General features: G+C 39.0%; 1 protein-coding gene across 2 annotated transcripts in view; it reads right to left on the bottom strand.

Annotated features, from left to right (window-relative positions):
- DNM1L (dynamin 1 like) overlaps window positions 1–21,127 on the bottom strand; it is a 43,833-nt gene that overhangs the window by 19,828 nt on the left and 2,878 nt on the right. For both annotated transcript variants that reach the window (XM_083365165.1, XM_083365164.1), the window contains exons 2-6: window positions 13,622–13,769; window positions 4,770–4,816; window positions 2,160–2,231; window positions 1,507–1,593; window positions 864–1,026 (exon numbers count right to left, since the gene is read on the bottom strand). In XM_083365165.1, coding sequence (XP_083221291.1) covers window positions 864–1,026; window positions 1,507–1,593; window positions 2,160–2,231; window positions 4,770–4,816; window positions 13,622–13,769 — 517 coding nt within the window. The remainder of the gene's footprint in view (window positions 1–863; window positions 1,027–1,506; window positions 1,594–2,159; window positions 2,232–4,769; window positions 4,817–13,621; window positions 13,770–21,127) is intronic.

Below are 21,127 nucleotides of genomic sequence, written 5' to 3' on the forward strand. Positions count from 1 at the left end.
CAAACCAGGAAAGCTGAAAGCATTTGAACTGGGACCTTTTTGGCTTGATACTGGCTCTGTCTTGGTGAAGTACATTGTGTATAAATTGTTTATCTTTATTAAACAAATATATGTTTTAATTTCTAAATGTAACAGTGAACAATATAAATGAAACCTTCTCTATGTCTCAAAGACCCTTTAGTAAGAAAAAGCTAATGATGATAATTTGCAGCAAGTTTGTACAGAGCAAAGCATTGAAAACAAATCTCTGTTCCTCTAAAGTTTAATAAATAAAACAAAACAGAAACAAAATCAGAACATGGAAGCAGAAATAAATCAAAATGTAATCAATTAACAACAGCATACATTTCCAAAGCAAAACACTTCCCCACCTGAGACAATTGTTCTAGGTTTCATAAACTAGGATTCATAAAGTGAAACAAGCTTCAGGGTTAAGCATTCCTCCTATTCTGTTATTTATTCTATGCTGCTTCCAGGTACCATTCAGCAGGTCAAACAAACGTGGCTTGCATGAAGCGAGGGCTCAAATCTGGTGAAACACTAGTCTGATAGTGTCAATAAAGTTAATGAAACAAGTAGGGAGCCACGGGGAAGGGTATTTTGCCTCCCTCGTTTTATATACAATTCTGTAGTAATCCTTGAACAGTAACTGAACACCTTCCCAGCTGTTTTTGGTAATTTATGGGACTTAGCCCTGCCTTTTGTCTGAAATCCCCCAATCAGAAGATACACTGACTCAATAGAGAATATGAATTTTCTAAGAACAGATGTTAGTGCAAGGTGACATCACACGATCAACTGGGCTTCAAAATATTGCTTCCTGGAGACAGACAGACCATCTGGAATATACCTTTTATACTTACCATCTGGATCTACCTCCCGGGCTATTTTCAGTGCCTCAGAGGTGGCCATGTCTGTGTTGGCAGCAGTGACTGCCAGAATAATTGAATTGGGGTTACTAATGAAGCGAAGGATTAGTTCTCGGATCTGAAGTTCAATATCTTTTGGCTGATCACCTACAGGTACCTAAGAGGTAAAAAATTAAACCAACTGAGTAGGGAATCCCTATGAATCTTTTTCTATAAAGTCACATAAGAAACTCAAAGTGTTTGTTTAAACTCCCCAAATTCCCAACTAGTACAGCTGCAACGACAAAGGTTGTATTCAAACAATGCAGAGGATGCCAATTAGGGAAATGCATGTAAGATGGCTATTTGAAGAGATCTGTGCTGCAGGGTTACAAGAAAGGACTTCATAGAAAAGTGTTTCTCAATCTTGGCAACTTTAAGACGTGTGCCATCATGTGGTTGGGGAATTCTGGGAGTTGAGGTCCACACATTTTAAAGTTGCTAAAGTTGAGAAATGCTGCCATAGATAGTAGTGCAGACTGATGATGTAGACATAGCTAGGACCCAAGTAAAAATCATTTTGAAAATAAGTGCAGTACAGTATAATTTGCTATCTTACAATTTTGCAAACCCAAAAGTGCAGTTAATATATTCTTACCTTTGTCATTCCTGGCAAATCTACAAGGGTCAGGTTGACAACATTAGGTGAAAAAATCTTTAGGTGAATTGGTTCAGGACTGATTCCCTGCAGAAAAAGAAGCCAAGAATAATGTCTAAACCAACGTTGGGTTTAATGGTAAAGCAGCCTCTCTCACCCTCCGGATATAGTGGGATCACAATGGCTGAAAATTATGAAAACTGCCATTACATATCTGAACCAGCTGCTGTAATTTTTACTGAGCAAGCTCTCATTTATTTCAGATGCACTTCTGGACCTCAGCTGTTCATAAACTAGCACACAAGTTTATATACTCTGAGTACATTATTAATATTCTAAATAGATTTTTTCCCCTTAAACGTGGCTCATATGCCATTTTCCTTTAAATGTGACTGACAAAAATGCCTATTTTTTTAAAAAGCACTAAGAGGAAAAACAAAGCAAATTCTTGCACTGTCAAGGGTAAACTGCCAGGGATGACATCCCAAGCTACAATTTTAGATACTATGTGCATCATAATCAGTGGCACATTCGGTTTCTGGACAAAGAAATTTGAACAGAGAAATCAAGATTAACTTTGATCAATAGGAAACTTCCAGTTCATGCGCTGAAGCAATTCTTATTTACAAAATATAATAACTGTGAGTGCCTACCTTATTATTTCCTGAAATCCTTTCAGTTTCATTTTCTATTTCTTGTCTAATGTCATCAAAATCTGTGTAGAGCTGAAATAATGAAAAAGCAAAGGAGCTGAACGCCTTTTGCAAGTGACTCTATTCTTGTCAGCCTATTTATTCGGATGTTTACAGGCAACTTAAGTCATAATAATTATTTAACAAGTTAATGTATCCAATTCAATAAAAACAAAGAAAGCCATAACCCAGGGACTAATACATTGACAGACAGGATGATAGCGTCAGTACCGCTTAAAATTTCCGGATGACAGTGTTCCAGTGGGGGACAAGTGTTGTGTTACAGGAGACATGTCAGCTGGGTACCAATGAGTATCACTGGAACATGCCCACTTGTTTTATCTTTCTGGAAGGGCAGAAACAATGGGGAAACACAGTCTCTCTAATAACGAGGATCTATGCCAGACATGTCAAACTCGCGATGTCACGTGACGTCGTACAACGTATCGTAACTTTTTCCCTTTGCCCAGCAATGGGATGGGTGCGGTTTCTCCGTGACGCTCCGGCCCGCGGGCCGGCAGTTTGACACCCCTGATCTATGCCATCAAAGCTTTATAAGTGACAACCAGCACCTGGAAGCTGAAGGATAACCAGTGAGTTCATAGAGCAGAGATGCAAAACTGCTATTCTGGATTCTTAGTGATTGTGAAAGGCTGCCAGATGTAGAACACGTTTAATATTCCACACGCAAGATGATTGTGGCTTGAGTGACTGTGACAAGGGGCTCCTATTCCAGATAATAACACAACTGGCACTCCATTTTAATCTGGGCAAAGGCCCCTTTGGCCAGTTCTGTTTGGGGGAGTGCTATCCCAGTCTGAACTACAGATAGAAAATCCATGGCACTAGGGAAGCCAAAAACAGAGTCATTCAATCTTGTCAGTTTTGAGAGGAAGAAGGTGAAGATTAGAGAGATGCAGCTTTATTTTTACTGCCAGAAAACCCTCTTTTTAACAACCTCCAAGGGCAAGAATGGCTGTCCTACACCCAGAAATGAAAGGCAGTTTTCTGAAGCTCATACTGTTGCACTTTTTTCTCCTCTGTTAGGGGCTGTGGTTTGGTTGCATTACAGGGAGTACTCATCTTATGACTCACAATTGGGACTGAAACTTCTGTTACTAAGCAATGCAGTTGTTAAGTGAATTGTGCCAATCTGATGATCTTTGTGCCACAGCCATTAAGCAAATCACCATGGTGGTTAAATTAATCACATGGTCATTATATAAATCCAGCTTATTCCACTGAAGCTGTTTGGAAGCCTGCTCAGAAGGTAATAAATGGCAATCACACATGGTTCCAGGATGTTGGAACAAATGTAAAAACATGCCAGTTGCCAAATGCCCAAATTTTGATCATGTGATCACAAGGATGCTATAACAGTCCTAAGTGTGAGGACCAGTCATAAGCCATTTTTCCCAACACTGTTGTAATTTAAAATGGTTGTTAAATAAATGGGTATAGGTCGAGGATTATCTGTATTGCAGCTTTTCTGCAAAACTCAAGATAACACCTTCCTGTTTAAAGTACTCACAAATGTACATGCAAGTCTTGAAGGAAAGTGTTTCAATACTTGCTTCCAACATTTGTGTTATGAGTGTTGAAATACATAATTATTAGGGAAAATGACACTCAACAACAAAACAACAAAACTGTACAGATTTAGGATAGACATGAGGACCTAGAACTCATTTGTTTTTGCAAATTGCCCATTTTGCCTGAATATAGACCGAAATTGGGAAAACACAGGAAATATTTGAAGAAGCCAGCTTAGCTTAGTGCAGGTTTGCATCCCACCAGGCTCAAGGTTGACTCAGCCTTCCATCCTTCCGAGGTAGGTAAAATGAGGACCCAGATTGTTGGGGGCAATAAGCTGACTTTGTAATAATGCCGCTTGGGGGGAAAAAGCCCTAATAAGCAGGCATATACATAGAATGAAGGCTATTGCTAAGCACATTGATTTGTGCTTAGATTGTAAACCGCCCTGATTCTTCGGAGAAGGGCAGGATATAAATAGGATTAAAAAAAGAAAGAAAAGAAAAGCACTGACCATAAGAGTAGTCTTCGCTTATTCAACTAGCTATAGTTAAAACAACTATGGCTTATATATACACCGTGATCCAGCCAGAATCAGAAACCACAGGGTGAAACAAGCAATCACATTTATACCAAGCATCACAGAATTTGTCTCATGCACACATGAATGGCTAGTTTGAAAACCCTGGCATTTTCAAGGAACTGCATATTCACCCTCAATGCTTTCCTTGATCCCCCTTAAAAAGCTGCTTCAGAACCTTGTTCTGAGCTAACCCATTGACCATCTCTATCTTCTATTTCTTTTTCATCGTGGCCTTGAATGATTATGGATAACTGTAGAGTAGGGGTGTCAAACTGCCGGCCCGCAAGCCGGACGCGTCACAAGGAAACTGCACCCACCCCATTGCCGGCAATGGGGGAAAAGTTCCGATACGTCACGCATTTGTAGAGGAATCAAAATGATAGTCTTCAGCCATCTTACACAGCAGGTGCTGGCCATCCTCTCCATTACTACAGATCATGAGCAGCAAAGCCTACCTTGTTTTTGGTGTGTAGAAATTTTCCCCATTCTTCAGCATCAATCCCTGAAAAGAGATCATCATGGCATGAGACAAGAGGTGAGCAACATAAACAAAGTTTATCTATACATATGGTTTCTTGAGCTATGCTCTTGGAACTATTCGAGGGGAAACTAAAAACAAGCAACATTAGTCAATTATACACAAAAAATAGCATTTACAAATAATGTACATTCTAAAAATTGGTAATACCATAAATGGCTCCTTCTTCTATTTAGATCCATTTTAGGCCAGTCTTTGAAACAGCCACAGAGCAGGAAAGTATACCTATGTGTGCGTTTTTTTAATATCATCAATAGAGTTAAGAAGATGGCTGATAAAAGTCATAAAACTAATAGCGACTAGGCAAAATCTTGTTGCTTGATATGTAACTTGGTCATAAACAACTACAACTGAACTGAGGCCATTATACAAGCAGACATACAAGAGAATGCTTCTGTTACCCTGTTTTATCTATACAGGATCTTCTGCAATTCCCTTATTTTACATGCCAAGAAGAAAGTTACTATAAACTTTCAGAGGAGAAAAGGAACAATGAAGGGACAAACATTATAAAGGGTAATTATAGAAGTATTGAGTAGATGTCTAAGGCAGCCCAACACTTCTGTCAAGGAATTTCATACCCCCTGACCCATTTCAATTCTATGCCCACTTTTATCCTTATATTATCCATAACTGTGGCTTCCTGGGATAACAGTTAAGAATATTCCCTTCATAGAATCATAAGTATCCAGATTTTACCTTATAATAATCTGTGAATGAATATCCCTTTTTCTTTTTTTAAAAAAGTGACTTGTCCAAAGCAGAATTCTCAGCTTTTAATGTGCCAAATAAATTATAATTCCAGTTCTGAAACTTATCGTCCCAATTGTCCAACTGGGATGTTTATTGGGTGCCCATATAAATATTAGATATAAAATAATATAATATGTATATTATCTAATACATACAAAATAATATAAACATCTGGGGAGAAACTGTTAGGAAAACACTAGCTTGGAGGCACTTGGTAGCTATGGTCAAAATTCATCCTAATTTGATGAATCTTGCTTAATAAGAAAAGCATGCTGATTTTGTGACTCTACTTAAAGCAACTTTTAAAAAGAAAGCCAGTTTTTGGGTGGCCTGCAGATCCGTCATGAGACCAAGCAGCTTTTCCAGAAACATTGGCAGATGCAAAACAATTTACTTGCAGATGGTTTCTCAAATTAGCCTATGTCACATTTCCATGACGCTAGACAGTCTTCTTTTTCCAGTGCTACTTATTGCAATTATTCACCATTTACTACTTCCAAGAAATGCACACTACCCATAGCTTGAAGGAAAAACAGAAAGATGATAAACAGTTGTGTTCAAGCATTTATACCACGTTCCAGAAAAAGGACAGATATTCTAGTTAAGGTTCTAATTGGACACAAAATGCAGGCAGAGAGATGGAAAGGTCCAGATTAAGGCAGCCAACCAAAACCAGAGACTTAGCAGAGCAGCCAGTGTGTGAATGCACAAATATAGGCAGCAGGCAGCAATAGAAGTGACATGGAAAGCTGGTGGCTACACTACATAAATAAGCATGCAAATTCCATGTAGTGGAAAAAAGAAGTGAATAGGAAACCTTTAGTAAGGTGCCTTGAATGTTTCCATGTTGCAGGGTCTGCAGTTAAAAAGAAACAGCATCAAAGGTTTAGTTCTACAGAGGGTTGTCTTGTCTGTCCCCTGCCCCTTTCAGATCTCTGTGTGTTACTTCAAGCTGCAGTTTTTTTATTAGTCCTGCAAAAATTACGGCATGCACAAAGACATACGTACTGAGAAAGAAACAATTAATGCAGTCGAAGATTTCATCTGAAAAGCTGGAGGCGTCAAGCACATAATCATCAAAGAGGTGGAAAGGCTTGCTGACTTTGAAATGACCATCAACTCTCTTAAATCTTATACCATGGAGCAGGGCTTTTCAACCAGTGGTACAGGTACCACCTGTGGTACATTGGCACCTGGCAGATGGTATGCAGCCATCCTAGAAAAGTGTTAGCAGGGGAGGGGAATGAGCTGAACTGATGGCAGCACCGCACAAACCTGAGCAAGAGATGGCTGAAGCTGCAAGGCTGTCAAGGCTCAGCGAAAGTGCCAGGATCAGCGCCAGGCCCCAGCTGGAGCTCGGCGCTGATCCCGGCACGTCTGCTGAGCCCAGAAGAAGTGCCGATTAGCTGGAATGTTGCAGCATCCCCAGGGTCTTGTGATTTACATTCAGATTCATATTTATGACGGTCACAGTGTCCCAGGGTCATGTGAAGTGACCAAAACCTAGCAGAGGCAGGGGGGGGGGGAAATAAAAACCAAACACCCCCAGCCCACCCCCACTGCCAATCCTCAACAGAAATGCTCACAACAATGAAAACCTCAGACAGGAGGAAGAGCACCGCCGGGCGGGCAGGCAGGTGTCTTGCTCGGCTGTGGCTTGAGGGGCACTTTTTTCAGTGCCATTGTAACTTCGAACAGTCACTAAGCGAACTGTTGTAAGTCGAGGACTACCTGTACTTCATCACTTTTTTTCTTTTTTGGGGTGGTGGTGGTGGTGTGTCATCAAGTTTTTGAAACCTTGCTAGGTGAGTGATGGTACTCGGATGTTGCCATATCCTAAAAATGGTACAATGGGTGAAAAGGTTGAAAAGCCCTGCCATGGAGTACCTCCATTTACCGAAAGCAGAATTAAGCACCAGAAAACAGTCACACTGGGAACAGAACCATCCATTTTTTAGAATGCAGACCTAATGTCCCAATTTGGGTTAATGTGAACAGACATCAACATGCTCACATACTGTAGCTGTACAATGGTTCACTATCAAAAAATTTTTTACATGAACTCTATTATAGGCTGCCTCAGCCTGAGTCCCTCTGCACAGGTAGTCCTCACTGAATAAAAACAATCACGTTATTCAGTTCCATGTTCACTAAGGGAAAAATCATGTAATTGCAACAGGGTTACAACATCACTTCCCCTTTGGTTAAGTGAAACCTCACATGACCACAACTTAGGATTTTCCTGTCACCTTCTTTATTAACTGTTTGTTCCAAGCTAGTTGCAAAACACATAAATGGAGACCCAGTGACCAGCGGATGCTGCAATGGTCTTCAATGTGTGCCAACTGCAAAGCACCCAAAAGGCAATCACGTGACCACTGGGCAGCATCATCAATGCAAGGATTGATTGCCAAGTTTTTACACTGTCATAATGTCAGTCACTGAACAAGGCAGTCGACGAGCAAAGACTACTTGTATACATTTGGGAACACTACCAGAATTCCCTGCCTACATCAGGAAACTGCAATATAAGACTGACTCATATATTGACGATCTACACTATAGACATCACTGTCACAATCCATGTGATTAAGCCAATTAAAAGTTGGTGGCTGCAATTTACACAATATACTAACCTTAGTAAGTTTTAACACTAAAGCCAGTTAAGCACAGTGGTTACAGTGGTGGATTAGAAACTGCGGACTATGAGTTTCAGTCCTCCCTTCTTAGCATGAAACGTTTTGGCTAGTCACACTTTCTGTTGACCTAACCCTCTTCATAGCATTGTTGTGGTAGACAAAATAAGAGATGAGCGTATTATCAACACTGTCTTTAGATATACAAGAGAGAGAATAGGATGTCATCAATAAAAGTTGGCAGATTATATTGCAACATAATTAAATAGTGTTGATTTAAGCATCCACAATTGAGGGAACTTTACTTTTTCAGGTAGCTCAATATGAGAGGCTCATAGCGCGCTCTCTCTCGCTGTCTTGCTCTCTCTCTTTGTGTGTGTGTGTATGTGTGAGAGAGTGAGAATGAACAAGAGAGAATGAACGAGAGAGGAGAGAAAGAGGGAGGAAGGGAGGAAGGGAGAGAGAGAGAAAGAGAGAGAGAGAGAGACTAACTTACAAACAGACACACTTACAAACAGAAATACAACCTTACTTGTGGGGACAGGAAAATCAAATCTCCAGGATAGATCTCAGCTGGAGTTAGGAACCCTTGTTTGACAAACTGGGAAAGCCAGGCACTACATAGAATTTATATTTGGTTTCCTTCTATTTTTTTTTCCTTTTTGGGAAAGAAATGTCTTAAAGTCAGTGTCATCTTTTTTTCATATAAATGCAGTAACTAGGATTATATGCTCTGTTCTACATGGTTCATTCTCACTGCATTTTATTCTTTTCTGATTTAGTCTCTTTATAAATTTGCCTAAACTATCAAATAAACAGGCATATAAAACATCGCAATCTGGCTAAACTCAGCACCCAGTATCTTCAACTGCGAATGCAGGAAGATCTTTAAAGTTCTGATGGCTACAGACTTGTTCAGATGTTTTTAGGATTTGTCCTGTCACACAATGTGTGGTTCACATCAGCTTCGCTATATGCAGTACACCCGATACATTTGATCACAACTCCCATCATCCCTAACCAATTCCCTACTGTTATCTCCTCCAACTCTGAAATGCCATGGAAAACAACAGAAGAGACTATTTATTATTGTCAAGAATCTGGATCATATATATTTTTTCTGCATTCAAGCTACAGTGCCCTTAAATCTGGCTACCCACATAATTCTACAAAATGCAATTCAGCCTGACAAAGATCAGCAGTCCTTAACACAAAACAGATCAGAGCTTATGTACCAATAGACTAAGTCTCAGCTTGTCTGCCTCAGTCAAAAAAGAAAAGAGAACATGCATACTTGGTAAGCCATTCCATCACAACACTGTAACACAGAAAAGATTCTAGGGCTATCCATGAAGCAGAGTAGAGGCATAAGTATTAACCACTAATCCAGGGGTCCCCAACCTATGGGCCATGACCCACTACCAGGCCGTGGCCTATTGGCCACCAGGCCATGGGATAGGCTGGCCAGTGCACACACTCACCCCCACTTTTTGCTAGCGCTGTCGCTATGCAAATGGGTCACTGCACAGCAAAAACAGGGCGCTTGTAAGCCACCCTGAGTCTTCGGAGAAGGGCGGGATATAAATGGAATTTTAAAAAAATGGGGCGGTGCTAGCGAGTGCCATGCGGACACTAGGACCACCCCATTTGCATCACACGTGCTCACAGCCCTGTTTGTGTGTGCATACGCATAAAATGCTTCCCCCTCCCTTTCCCTCCAGTCCGCCAACCGAGAAACGTTGGAGACCTCTGCTCTAATCCTTACCTTTTGCATGCTTCATTAATAGGGTTAATAAGAACAGAGTAATGCAGAGATTTCTTCATTAAGTGCACAGGAGATTGTAGTTTGCAGTGATTTCATGTTCTTCAATTTAAAAAGCTGCCATTAAACCCAATGTATTCAGTGTCTTCAGAATAAATAAACTGGGTGAGGAAGGGGAATTGCTTTTTACTAAATTCACAATCAAGGGCTACAAATGCAGCCTAATGAAAAAGGCAGGACTAGAGAGGCTATAAAAACCAATGCAACATATAACAGGTACAACTTGATTTCAGCCAAGAATTTTGTGAAACTCTGTAATATGCAGTAATTTTTCTAAATGGGAGTTAAAAAACATTTATTCAGACCAGACAATTCCCCAAATCCCAGTTGTTATTAAAGGAAGCTTTAGTAAAAATTCAACTGTCTGCCAGGTATTATTCACCAACACTGATCTCTTCTCAAGTAATCTAGTATACAAATGCAGCAAATATCTTTGAGGGTTTCTAATAAATATACTATGGGATATATATTTATGCAAAATGTCCTCCACCAGTGAAGCCAGCTGCAATCAATTAAATATATTTTGTAAGGATGGCAAAAATTTGGTATCTTTACTTCATCATCTAAACCTTTTAATTTCAGTACACTTCTCAAGGTATTTTTCATCGGGAGAAATATACTAGTCATACAAATAATATAACTTCTTGATATTTTTTTCTTTCCATAATAAGAATAGATCCAATACATTCCATTTCCCCTGTTGCCCAATTAAAATCATTTTCCCGGAAGGGAAAATTATATTTTCTTAATCTCCTGATTAAGCAAAGGGCACCCAAATATAAATAAGACAAAGGATGATTCTTCAAGAGGACAAACTCCTGCTTTTATAGTAAATAAATGTTAATAGAGCTCTAGAAAGTACTAATCACTGTTTGCTCATAGTTGCTAGTCTCCTTATTCTTCCTAAAATTATTTGTTCAGCTATATGTAAAGAGGCCAAAGAGCCAAGCCCATTATCCTACCATCAATAGGGTGGATTTGATTAAATCAAGTTTAATCGTGATTTAAATCGTGATTTAAATAACTAGTAAAAAGGCTTGATTTAAATTAACTTGATTTAAATCATATTTTTTTTAAAGAGCAGCTGTCATCTCCTCCTCTGACCCACTCTTGACTCACCGACAGCCCCATTCACTTTAATGGGATGGCTGGTGATGCAGCAGTGACACAACAAGGTGAGGGACGTAGCGGGCAGCAAGTGAGTGGATGCCCGCCAACAGGCGCTGCCATGATGGATCTGAGATGACAGGTACACTTTAAATGTAAGGACTCATTCTTGCTGGTAGTTAGAATCTTTAAAATTATAATTTGCAAACAAAATGAAGGTTTCCTATTTAGAATAATAAGCTGTCAGGTTAGTAAAACAGCAATATCAGAACTGATTTTAGGTTAATAGGTTAATCACACATAGCATGTTTCCTCGAAAATTAGACCTACCCCCTAAATAAGACCTATCCTGTTTTGGGGGGGTGGGCCTACCTAATATAAGCCCTACCTCAAAAATAAGAGTTAGGACCCTGCCCACTCTATCCCACCTCGCTGCCGCAATGGGGCAGGAGAGCACATGTCGTTCCGCTGCTGCCACAACGAGGCAAGCCAGGTATGGGAGTGTGGAGCTGCCCCACACACCCTGCACCCGCTTACTTCAGAGACATACACACACATATACCCAGCCAGGCCAATCCTTGCTCAGCGACCTTCCCCTTCACTCTCCTCCCGAGCTGAGCTACCATGCCACGGAGGATGGGTGGGATAGGCCTGGTCCCCCTCCGCCATTTTGGAGCCAGGGGGAATGACAGCGAAAGGTTCCACTGCCGCTGTTCACCGCTGGAGGGGCGTTTCTCGTGCTTCGTGCAACAGATCACCTGCCTGGCGGCAGCCACCTCCCCCTACTCCACCAACTCTCCAATGGCTTGAACCATAACCTGGCAGTGCAAGCCTCCCCTGCCACCTCTCTCCACCAGCCCTCCATCGCCACCACTGGAGAGAACGGAGAACAGGGAGGGGAACGGCTCTGTGCAGTGGTGCAGAGCAAAGAAGAGCACTTGCTTGCCACCCTGCATCGCCCCACGTCTCCCTTCCCAATTCTGGAAATGGCAGCCCCGTTTCCTGCCGCTTCTTCTCCTGGCACTGCTGTAGAGTTTGGCGCACCACTGCCTAGCTCCTCTCTCTTCCCGAAAGCATTTCTTCACTAATCTGCTTTCCAGCTATGGCCTGTTTCTCTCAGGGAAACAGAGTTTGTGGGACTAAAAAAAATTCAGTCATACCTTCCAACTTCTCACGGGGAAAAAAAAGGTCTCGCAAGAAGTTAGAAAGTCTGACTGAACTTTTTTTTTTTTTTACTTCCGGAGAAACCCAATACTTGGAGAACTATTCAAATTCTTTTATTTAATTAAAACACTTCAAGAGTCTGGTACAGATGCATTTTTCTTCAAACAACCATAGAGTTTGTAGTGTACATAGATTTGCAAAACAATGGGATAAAAGAATGTTCCTGAACTTTGTTTTATGATTTAATCTCATGGTTACTGTGAAATTGTGTGAATGCATCAATGCAGTGCATGTTATCTCAGCTTGCAAAGCTTGGATTCACTTAATGAGTTTACTGAAAATGTAAATATTGCAGAATATATAGCCTCATGCTACATAACTAAGCTCCATTTCACGCAGAATAAACTAAATTATTAATGTATCTTAAATAGAAAACTATACTTAGATTTTTACTCCAAAAGCATTTTATTAAAATTTGATAAAAAAAATTAAAAATCCAATTTAAATTTTAAAAAATCCATTTATTTTTTTTAAAAAAATCATTATTATGCATCCTGACCATCAACAAGGTTAGCCATACTTCCAAAACCTATCTGCACGAATTTAAGGTATTTTACACAAACAGGTCCTTCTTTATGTGGGAAAGTGTCTCCAGATGCTAAAGCTCTGAATATAATACAATATAATACTAATATACTCTAACTTGCTGTCAGATATAGTGAAAGTTATCAATAAAAAGCTTTGAACATGCTAAAGCAGGAGTTTCCAAACTATTTCAACCTCTGGAACCCGATAAAAAAATTCATTCCCAAAACTCTTATCAAGAGAAAAAAATTCTAGTGAAAGAAAATTGGCTGCACTCAAATGAATTTTCTCACCTGCGCAGAACCCGTTAACTTTTCACAGCACCACTAGGTTCTATAGAACAGTTTGAGAACCCTTAATCTAAAATGCTATTAAAATACTATGCCTAGCTTTGATTACCCCAACATCCCATGTCCAAAAAGAAATAAAAATATTTTAGAACACTTACATATACCCATATACAAGATAAACCTATTCCATTAGATTTTTCTCTTTCCCCACATATAGACTCCTTTAGACATAAAATTACTGAATTCCTGTTGCAATTTGCTACCTGTATTTTAATATCAGAATGTATAAATAATCAAAAAACCTGAGGCATAGAAGAAATTTAAGTACTGTTTTTTCTCTGTACTGACTGCATAACAATGGCTCACAATCATTTATTGCCATTTAAATATCCATTAATCTCACATCCCTTACCATTTTCATCTCCAGCAGTTTTCCGACATTCTTCTGTTGTAACATGTACCAGCTGCAGGATGAGTGGCCTTCGAGTAACAATCCCAGTGCCTCTTGGGAGCAGATCTCTCCCCACCAAGCTTTCTAGCACAGAACTTTTGCCACTGCTCTGAAAATGAGAAGAGAGGACTTAAATACTCATGCCACTACTCCAATAACTTTGAACAGAGTTTCCTGCATCTCAAGCAATCATCAGTATGAATGCCCATCGAACCACGGGAAGTGAATTTGTCTTTGGCAATCCAGGTTCAAAGGGAGAAAAGGTGATGTTGAAGTGCACAGGTTGCTTAGATAAGCACAGAATAATCAGAATTTCAAGCAAGAGGTTTCCTTAAAGAACATTTTATTTGGCTACACAGTATTGGCATGATCAAAAGTGAAACCAAGACTGAAGTTTTTTGTTGTTGTTGTTGTTTTTAGTCCCATTTATATCCCGCCCTTCTCCGAAGACTCAGGGCGGCTTACAATCTAAAGCACAAATCAATGTGCTTAGAAATAGCCCTCATTCTATGTATATGCCTGCTTATTAGGGCTTTCGGGGGGCCCCAAGCGGCATTATTACAAAGTCAGCTTATTGCCCCCAACAATCTGGGTCCTCATTTTACCTACCTCGGAAGGATGGAAAGCTGAGTCAACCTTGAGCCTGGTGGGACTCGAACCTACACTAATTGCAGGCAGCTGTTGTTACTTAAGGAGGCATTAGCCCACTGCTCCACCAAGGCTCTTTCATTATTCCCTCCCAAAGGTTACAATGTTACAAAGTTGAACTTCCTAGCCCAGTATTAGGTCATAAATCACATTCCCCAATAATCTACTTTGGCAGGCTAACAAAAGCTGCAGCCCGCCAAAACACCGGCAATGACCTTGGTTCCCACAGGACAATTTATTGTTTGGTCTAACCTAAAATATACATCCCCTCTCCCAACTCTGTGGCAACCGAAAACAAAGGGAAAAATGGCTTCACCCAAGTTTGTTACAGCATTGACACCTACCTTCCGGCGCATAGTATGAATATATCAGTCAGAATCTATTGCTAACTAATGATTGCAGAACATTCCTGGTGATGCATGTTTAATGTTATGTTACTGAGTTTTACAGCAGAACTAAAACTTTATTTCTAGAATCAGGTGTTTGCAAAAGAGTTCTGCGAGGCCTTTCATTGACAGAAAGGCAAGGAATAAATTAAAATGAGTAAACATTTTGGGACTTTGAGATTGTGGATTTTCATAATGATTATGAAGCCATTTAATATACTTCGTGCCAACCTGTGTTTCTTTGTCTTAAGTATACCTTGCCTATTTAAATCTGCCAGGAACATGAGCATACAAAAACAAGCACACAACTACCACAGATATCTACACAACACTCTCACCTGGACCTGCAATGAGAAGACGACCTGCAAAGTTTTGATGACCCATGTGTATTCTAGTTACAGAAAAGTAACATATTAAAAATATGATATATGATTCCTTGTAATAAACTCCCTTTAGATACACTTTTTAAATTTTAAATTTCTACTTCACTCATAAGTGTGTAAAAAGAACATTTGGAAACAAAAGTTATTACTCCACCATATCAGACTCTTAAGTAGATAACTTTAAGCAGCATGGATAGATTAAAACGTTATTTCATCAATACCAAACAGTTATCAACAAATCAGTCACTTGACTGTAAGATGGAAAGTACTGTAATTTAATAAATATAAATAAACAAATTTTTTCTTTAATATTTCTTCTTGTATATGAAAAACAAACAAAAAATGATAATATACTGTGCAGTATATTATTAAATACAATTTAACTGCATCCCTTGCAAATTTTTTCATTTGGCATTCTCTGGGCTGTAAAGAATCAACAACTACTGGTAATTAGTCTCCATTTCATTTATCATGTATCCCAATACACCAGGGGTGTCAAACTGCTGGCCCATGGGCCAGACGCATTACGAGGAAACTGTGCCCACCCCATTGCCAGCAATGGGGGAAAAGTTCTGATATGTCGCACATCATGTGACGTCACGAGTTTGACATATCTGCAATACACAGACCAGAGAAGGAACAAAGATATCTTGCACAGACAAGATATAGACAGAAATAAGAAATTTCTGTCTAAGAAATAAGAGTAGCCATGTTGACCTGTTGCAGGAAAAAAATAACTCACACCTACCTATGTTATGACACAGGATTTATGGACTGTAAGCCAGTTTTATTAGGTCAGGGGTCTTCAAACTTGGCCCTTTTATGACTTGTGGACTTCAGCTCCCAGAATTCCTTAGCCAGCATGCCTGCCTGAGGAATTCTGGAAGTTGAAGTCCACAAGTCATAAGCGGGCCAAGTTCGAAGACCCCTGTATTAGATAAATTATGTGTAACCCTGAGGCAAAATTATCAGAGACTAGGCGGTGATGTGTTTAATAGTGATTATTTATTAAAAATTGCTAAGTGGTATACCAGATATTCTTGTGGTTTGGTGGTTAATCTAAGTACATCACGAAGAAAATTTAAATCCAGATCCAAATGAAAATAGTGCTATCATTTCAGATTCAAATCCCACTTTAAATTTTCTCTGTTAAAGAATTGCTACCTTAATGTCCTAGAATGCTGAACAGGTCTGAGATCGGAGTTGGAGGAAGCATTGAGGCCATTTAAGCCTACAGGAGGCATCATAGCAAAGCATCCCTGACAGATGGTTGTGCAGCCTCACCTGAACACCTGCATGTACTAAACGGAAGACTGTGACCTCTCTGGGTAATTTGTTTTACTATCAATCCACTCTTACTTGTTAAGAACGTACTTCTAGCCTTTGATCAGAAATTGTCTTCCATTAATTTAAATCCATTACAGGTATTCCTTGCTCAACTACCCAAAGTGGGACTGGAATTTTGTCCCCCAGGATCATATTCCTCACCCTTTGCAAACCTCTGACAAGCAAAATCAATGGAAAAGCCACATTCACTTAACAGCTGTGTTACTGACTTAACCACTGCAATGATTCACCCAACAACTGTGAGAAGAAAGTTCGTAAAACGGGGCACCATTCACTTAACAAAAGTCTCACTTAGCAACATAAACTCTGGGCTCAGTTGTGATTGTAAACTGAGGACTACCTATACTATGAGTAGTTTCCAGTTAAGTTTGCCTCCAGCACACTCCCAACCCAGAGCGAGCACACATGTCCTTCATTTCAATTAGCAAAAATATAAACCAATATTTATTTACTAAATGTCAGGGAACATTTAAAATGTTAATTGGCACGGCTGAAGGAAAAGGGAGTCCAGAGCAGAGAAAGATATTAATACCAAGCAAAAGCTTACATTAACTATAGAAACAACTATAGAACTTTCCTGAGCCTCTGGAAACAGTGCTGTTGGTAATTAGCACATATAATCCACAGACAGTGGCCTTTAGTTATTCCAGGGGTAGGCAACCTCGGCTCTTTTATGACTCATGGACTTCAACTCCCAGAATTCCTGAGTCAGCGTAGCTGACTCAGGAATTCTGGGAGTTGAAGTCCATGAGTCATAAAAGAGCCGAGGTTGCCTACCCCCGAGTTATTCCAACCTTAACCCCATTAGAACACCAGGTGAACCCTTCCCTTCTCTGCACTTTAAATAATTTGATGGATGGAGATGTATTCAGCAATGACACATCCACATTCCTATGAGGGAAAGAGGCTCTAGGTAACTAACAAAGTGGAATACCGCAGTCCTTCCCTGCCCTATATAAATGAGGTTAGATTTCCATATAATTTTCTTGTAATCTACAGCATTAATTGAAAGCTTATTTAATATCTTCTCAGACATCCTAGCCGATAAATCTCCATTTGTAAAAGATAGATGCTATCTGGAACATTTTTTTTCTGAATAATTAAGTTTAATGTTGTTTTTCTTATGTGAGGTTGGTCTCTATCTCCCACATAGGGAAGGAAAAGCAAGACTTTATGCTTATACATCACAAGACCAGGAAGCCACATTAGTGAAAACTATTTCAACTGTATTATTTTCTTGATCTGGATAGGGTGCACAAGGTTTGTAGTATCCTCTGTGTGACTAATTTTGTCAATCAAAATGCAGCTTTTTTCAACTGTGCCTTTCACATGCATTGGGTTTCAACTTCACGTGTTGGATTACAATTTCCATCATCCTAATTAGCATGCTTGAATTAATATAAGCAAAGGCCGGAGTCAGAAAATTTTAATGATAAGCCATGGTTCTCCTTCAGGATGGATTATAATAGGAAGAGAAAGAGTATTAGGTAAGTTGGCCACCTTGCATTATTTGTCAAAATAATAAAGGCAGGAAATAAATATGAGAACAGAGTTTCCATTTGATTACAATATATACTTTGATCATCCATTTAAACTATTTTTCAATCTGTAATACATTACCCAAGTCTTCTGAATAAACATATATCGTAATTAACTCTAATAACTGACATTGCATTTCAGTTTTTCAAATGCAACTGATGTAATAGTTAAAGATTTCAATGAATTTCGGTTTCTCCATATATACGTAAGGAGTCTAGACAAGATCCCTTCATTAAAACTATGAGCTACAATGTGTTTGATATTTGAATTAAGTTGCTGGCATTTTTCTGTTAGTAATTGGTTCTTAAATTATGCTAAGACTACAGCCTTTTACAAACTTATTAGCAAGTGTTTGCCAATGAACTTTTGTTTGATTTTGATGAAAAAAGTACTTTTAAAACTATGCATTTTTAGCTACCCTATTTTCTTTATTTTAGCCTTTTCTTACTTTCTAGGTTTATTTCATTTTATGTCAGGGCACATGCAGAAACCTATATAATACTTCTATCCCTATTGCAACAAAAGCCATGTTTCTTTGGCCTTTAGCCATTTAAAAATGTATTTGGCAAAGGATTAGACGTGCCTCACCCAACTAATATTATATCTCACAGACCTACAAATCCTATTCCTAATTTTACTTTATAAGATTAGTAGATAAGTCAGGCTTTCCTATTTATATAGGCACAAACAGTACCATGCTTTTCTAACAGGTGTGTGAGTATTAACATTTCTGAATAAAGGCCAATATTATCTTGCTTAAAATTTTAAATTCATAGCTACAGCTACCCATCACCAATCTGGTGATATCTAAATGTGTTCAACTTCAGTCTCTAAAATTTGTAGGCTGCTCAGTTGGGGACAGTTAGAATACACTTCTGATTTTAACAAACTCTGAGAGTCTAAGAAAAATTCCATGGATGAAAATCCTAAAGGGGAAAACAAGTCAAGAAGCGTGGGAAATTCTGAAAAATATGATAATAAAAGGCCAGTCCAGCAGACATTCAACAAAGCAGACCACAACCTATCCTACAACAATGTGGGATAGACAGCATCACTACCAGATGGATTTGTAACTGGCTGACAAATTGTACTCAATGAGTCATCCTTAAAGTACTACATCTACATAGAGGGAAGTAAGCAGTGGGGTATCATAAGGTTCCGCCTGAGGTCCTGTACTCTTCAATATCTTCATAAATGACTTAGATGAGAGAATAAAGAAACTCATCAAATTTGCATACGACACTGATCCGGCAGGAATAGCCCACACTCCAGAATATAAGCTCAGGATCCCAAAAGATCTTGACAGACTTGAACAATGGGCCCTATCCAACAACATGAATTATAATGTGGAGAAAAGCAAGGGTTTACATGTAGGCAGGAAAAAACAAAGGTACAAAGTAGAAATTATGTGAAATCTGGCTCAAAAACTGTGAAAGGGACCTTGGAGTCCTAGTAGACAATCACTTAAATATGAGCCAGCATTGTGGCAGCAGCCAAAAACGCTAATACAATCCTTGGTTGTATAAACAGAGGCATAGAACTAAAATCACATGAAGTGTTAGTACCACTTTATAAAACCTTAGTAAGGCCACACCTGGAATACTGTATCCAGTTTTGGTCACCACATTACAAAAAACGATGTTGAGACTTTGGAAAAAGTGCAAAGAAGAGCAACTAAGATGATTAAAGACCTGCATACAAAAACATATGAAGAACAGTTGTAGGATTTGAGTTTGGCTAGTCTAGAGAAAAGAAGGACTAGGGGGGATATGATAGTAGTATTCCAGTATTTGAGAGATTACCACAATGAGGAAGGAGTCAACTTATTTTCTAAAGCACCAGCGGGCAAGACAAGAAACAATGGATGGAAACTAATCAAGGAGAGAAGCAACCTGGAATTAAGGAGAAACTTCCTAACAGAGAGGACAATTAACCAGTGGAACAGCTTGCCGTCAGAAGTTGTAGATGCTTCATCATTGAAGGTTTTTAAGAAGAGACTGAACAGCCAGTTGTCTCAAATTGTATAGGATCTCTTGCCTGAGCAGAGGGTTTGACTAGAAGACCTCCAAAGTCTCTCCTAGCTATATTCTGATTCTGATACTTTTTTGGTATATTTTGGGAAATTTAATTTTGGACCCAGGTTACTAACATGCTTAAAACACAGTTTATAAACAGCATTTGCTTCCATGCAAACAAGGAACCAAGTACCAACACCAATATATGGTGTCAGAAAAAGATGGCTGAGACAAACCAAAGATAAGAGGAATCAAAGTTAAGGTTTCATCTAACTGATTTTGACTGGGTGATCAGGATCCAAGCCCAAGACAGAGAGAACACAAGAGAACTCAAGGAAAACCTGTATTTTATGGTATGCTTCAGATACTTTTATTTATCTAATTTATATACTACAGTTAAATTTGTTTGCATTGAATTAAGTCCCACAGATCCAACAATATCCAGGGTGGAACTTAATTCAGACCTACAACTCCAATAATGCTCATTATTCACTATTGATGATAGGGCTTCTGGGAAATGGGATTTACCAGACCTACCATGGCATGGAATTATTAGCAATAACCTTTTTAAAATGACATATTCTTTAAACATGAACAGCGCATAAACTTGTTTTCCACTTAGAATACATAACAGAACACAAAATCTTTCCTATAATGTGTATACAATATAATGCATTATTAGCTAACATGATAAACTAGGTATTTATATTATCTTACTTAAACGCTGTAGTAATTTGATCTGAAATGTCACTTAGCCATAATTCTATGACTCCTGATGTCATCTCAGAGGTCAGAAAATAAGTTTAGCTTTGGAAAAGAAATATGGCTTCAGATTCCCTCTGCTATTCTCCTTTCAACCTCTGTATAACTGCACTTTCTAGTAATGGCAAGCCTGATGTTGAAAACAGCTGAAAACTGGATGCAGGCAGATTGGTTGGATCAATGACTTTGCTGGCTGCAAATTGAGATTTTCAACCTTTCACTGTACAAGTTTAACAGCACCAGAGTAAATTTAGCCCAGAATATATTATGGAAAAATAATATAAGTCTGTTAACCAAAATACTTACATTTTTTTCTAGAAAATGCTATCCCTTACACATGTATTTGATTCTTTGTCAGTTTGTTTTTATATTTATAATTTTTATATA

Source organism: Vipera ursinii (assembly GCF_947247035.1).
Source record: "Vipera ursinii genome assembly, chromosome: 6".
In the NCBI taxonomy this organism is placed as follows: domain Eukaryota; kingdom Metazoa; phylum Chordata; class Lepidosauria; order Squamata; family Viperidae; genus Vipera; species Vipera ursinii.